We start from the raw sequence: 4,261 nt of genomic DNA on the forward strand, positions 1-4,261 counted from the left end.
CATGTAGTAGGTGCTTAGTAGGTGGCTTCAACTATAAAAAGATCAGGCAGTCCATGGCTGGACAGACTCCAATCTGAATTTCACCTGGTGTGCAGAACGAAGCATTTCCCTCTGATGTGAGTGTATCATAAAAATCACAGAGAAGGAAATTTAAAGTCAATCTTAATCTTACAATTCTGGCAGAGTCATTTTCATCCTCTCTTGATCCCTCATTGCCTTCATAGCATTGCTTTTTAGACTTAACACTATAGTGTGAATGTTTCCCCTTTTGCCTCCCAGTCTCTCCCCAGTAGCTCAGTTGGTAAAAAATCCACCTGCAATGCAGGAAACCCGGGTTAGATTCCCGAGTCAGGAAGATTCACGGGAGAAGGGATAGGCTACCCACTCCAGTATTGTTGGGCTTCCCTTGTGGCTCAACTGGTAAAGAATCCAGCTGCAATGCGGAAGACCTGGGTTTGATCCCTGGGTTGGGAAGATGGGAGAAGGGAATGGCTACCTACTCCAGTATTCTGGCCTGAAGAATTCCATGGACTGTATAGTCCATGTGGTCACAAAGAGTCAGACAAGACTGAGTGACTTTCACTTTCATTCTCCCGAATACCCCTGAGTTGAGGGTGCCTCATTTCTCTATGTGTCCTGATGGCTAGGCCTGGAGACTATCTTCAATTATTCAAGCTCCATTGACCGCTCCAGTTGGCATCAGCAGCATCCCAACCCATAGACTTCATTGTCCAATCCATTACTTCCTATAATTCTACAAAACCTTTGTAAAGCATTTTCCAGTATACACAGTAAATTCAATACAGTATTTCTTATAATTTTTATTTCCTACAAGATTGAGTCCTTAGAAAAATTCCCAGGAGCGACATCAAAAAGTAACAAGGATAATGAACATTTTTAATGGGCCTCCAGGCAGTTGGCAAATTGCTCTCAGCTCAACAGTTCAGCAAGCATAATGGGGAGTCCACGCAAGACATGTTTTCTCACATGTAGTGACAAGACTGGCCCATCACTTTTTTTTTTTTTTTTTGAGAAAATCCAGCATAAAGCACTTTTATTGCAATAATAAAACTTGAAACTCATGTGTAGTGCAGGGAGTGGGGGTAGGCTGGGGGAGTAGGCAGCAATTTCTCTCACCAAATCACTACACAGGACAGCAAAGGGGTGAGGGGGGCAAGGAGAAGTCAGGAAACTCTGAGATCAGCAGGGGGAGCTGAGCATCAAAAAATAGGTGATGCTGAAGCTGTGATGACTAGCATCATTTTCTTAAGACAACACTCAAGGATTTGTCATGATGGCTGGGCGTTCATGGGTGTTAAGTGTCTACAAACAGCACCTTCGATTTAACTTTCGATTGAAGTTCTTAAAATTTAGGAAGTAGAGCTTGGATAGCTATGCGATTACAAAAATCCTGGATATCCATTAGAAAAACCACAGGATGAAAAAAAAAAAGGCCAGGCCATGAAGGTTTCAGAGGTCCCTGCTGGCCTGGGGAACAGACATCTGCAATGTCCAACATCTCAGTGAAAATGATCTGCTTTCAAAAGGCAGAGGGTCTACGAGGAGGGTGAGGGTGGGGCAGTGGAGGCAAAGGCTCTCCCCCTTCCCACTGCAGTTTTGGGTAGGGCTTTCAATTCAACCCGAGGACATCTCTCAACTTGGAGAATAATTCGGCCCTCAAAAGCGCCTCAAATCTGCTATGGCTTTGCAGTGCAGCAGCAAGAACGTTTAATATATAAGAGATAAAACTTTTATCCAAAAAAATAAAATAAAATAAAGATTCTTGCACCCCCCCACCCCAACACCAATTCCTAGTCTAAAGTTAACCCATTACTTGTGCTGTTAATACTTGACTAATACTTAATTGGAAAACTAGATCCAAAGGACTGAAACTCAATCTTCACCCCAAAACAAAAACAAACTGAGTAATTTGAGGTTTATGGCATATAGTTCAGGTCAACACACATACGAGGAGAAAGGGGAAGAGCAAAGCCGGTGGCAGAACACATTCAGTCTGGGAAGATGTTTATGCAAAGAGTGTAGTGGAACATCAGGAAAAGCTCCATATGGACTCGCTGTGCGCGTCTTGAGGCGGCAGATCCTTCTGTGGCACATCCAAGAATGGGGAGCTCAGGGAGGAGGCCACTCCTGTCATTCCAGTTTTAGAAGTTGCACATCAAAGATGAGAGTGGCATTTGGTGGGATGATGCCTGGGTGCCCAGTGGCACCATAGGCATAGCCTGGGGAGATAGTCAGCTTGGCTCTCTGACCCACGCTCATCTGGGCTACCCCTTCTTCCCAGCCTCGGATCACCTCCTGCTTGCCCAGCACAAACTTAAAGGGCTTGTTTCTGTCCGGGGAGGAATCAAATTTCTTTCCATCTTCAAGCATCCCCGTGTAGTGCACCACGCAGGTCTGGCCACGCTTCGGGAAGGTGCGCCCATCTCCGGGAGAGATGGTCTCCACCTGCACTCCCATGGCTGCGGTAGTGGCGGACGCTGGGTTGGCCGACTGGCTGTGTGACAGGCAGCGTGGACCGAGACTGGATCTTGCGGCGATTCCTCGGCCCTCTGGCCCATCACTTTGAATGTGTTTTGTTTTGCTACAGCTAGGCCAGCACTACATATTATTGTGTGTTTTTTTTTTTTTCCTGGTTAAATAATATCCTCTGGTTTGGATTAGATATCTGTTTTTAATAAGTTTTCCCTTGGATTTGATTAATGGGCTTATATCTCAGCCAGCCCGAGGAACCTCCCAAAGCAGCATTGTGCTGCAAATCAGTTCTCCTACCCAAGGTTCAGTTTTGTCATCCAGAGAACAAAGGGGAATAGAGGCCCATTAACTCCCGTGCAGCGGCTCCGGGAAAGAGGTGGTATCATTATCCCATTTTTCTGACATGAAAACTGAGGCTCGGTGACATTGGGTGACTTGTCCTAGGATGCGTGTGTGGTTAAGTGTCAGCTCCACCTAAATCATGGGTTCTTCACCATGCTGCATGATTCATACTCCAAGATACTCTGGGGAGAGAATTTTTTTTTTTAATTATTTTACTTTATTATTATTATTTTAATTTTCTTTTTTTAATTATTTTATTTTTTAACTTTACAATATTGTATTGGTTTTGCCATATATCATCATGAATCCGCCACAGGTATACACATGTTCCCCATCCTGAATGCTCCTCAAGTATTTATTTATTTTTATTTATTCTGCTGTGCCAAGTCTTAGTTGCCGCATATGGGATGTAGTTTCCAGACCAGGGATCAAACCTGGACCCTGTGCATTGGGAGCACAGAGTCTTAGCCACTGGACCATCAGAGAAGTCCCACTCTGGGGAGAGAATTTTGTCAGCAAATGTAGAAGTCTTGCAGAGATTAACTGAGAAGGGGTCAATTTCATCTGCAGGATGGGCCAAAGTGTGGTTGTGTGTGTGTGTGTCTGCCTGACACCCCTGAATAATCGCTTCAGACCACCTACTTCCTGAAGCTCTGCTTATGCTTGGTGAAAAAAGTCAGGGGTCCCCAGGAAGGTCAGATTCCTACTGCTACCTAATGTGGTTGTACCCAGGAGCACTTGGAGACCACCAGGTCCCTGAGAAGCATCCCGGTGCCCTTCCTCTTCAACCCTGGCCCTGTCTACTATCTTCATGAGTTTTGCAAATCAAAGGATCCTTTTAATGAACTTGAATAAGCTAGCTACAGATTTTTTTCAAAAGAGGCACTCCTCCTCTTGTTGGAAAATGGAATCAGAGTCCAGGAGAGCTTCTGTTTTAAGTAAAAGCTGTAGCAAATCATCAGTACTTAGAGTCTCCTCTGGTAATTTATCAAGGAAATTTCCTCTTTGAGTAGCAGCTCATGGTTTCCAGAATTCATAGACCAGGAGAGATGAAAGGAGCCGGGGAGCCCATATATCTTAAGAATTGTAAACTCAAATGTCTACAGAAGCTGTAAGTGATATGAGTGAGTGAAAACAGGACAATAGGGAGTAGTGGGGATTGTGGGGAATAGAGAACACATGTCCCCTCTATGGAGAAACACTGCTCACTGGCCCCAGATTGTAGCCATGAAGGAAACAGGTCCAGTATTGTTAAACCTTTTATTCTTCAAGAGATAGGAGATCTGCAGTTTTAGGTGAAGTATCCCATTTTTACTTTATTAAAAAAAATTTTTTTTTAATGTGGACCATTTAAAAAATCTTTATTAAATTTGTTACAATATAGCTTCTGTTTTTGTGTTTTGGTTTTTTTGGCTACCAGGCATGA

At 44.0% G+C, this 4,261-nt stretch overlaps 1 protein-coding gene across 1 annotated transcript; it reads right to left on the reverse strand.

Moving 5' to 3' along the window:
* Positions 1 to 1,038: 1,038 nt before the first annotated feature.
* Positions 1,039 to 3,048, reverse strand: LOC123330804 (peptidyl-prolyl cis-trans isomerase FKBP1A-like). Its single transcript, XM_045163753.1, has one exon. It carries the CDS (start codon positions 2,476 to 2,478, stop codon positions 2,152 to 2,154), a length of 327 nt encoding a protein of 108 aa, XP_045019688.1. The 5' UTR covers positions 2,479 to 3,048; the 3' UTR covers positions 1,039 to 2,151.
* Positions 3,049 to 4,261: the final 1,213 nt, after the last annotated feature.

The sequence above is a fragment of the Bubalus bubalis genome, chromosome 20, assembly GCF_019923935.1.
Source record: "Bubalus bubalis isolate 160015118507 breed Murrah chromosome 20, NDDB_SH_1, whole genome shotgun sequence".
Lineage (NCBI taxonomy): Eukaryota > Metazoa > Chordata > Mammalia > Artiodactyla > Bovidae > Bubalus > Bubalus bubalis.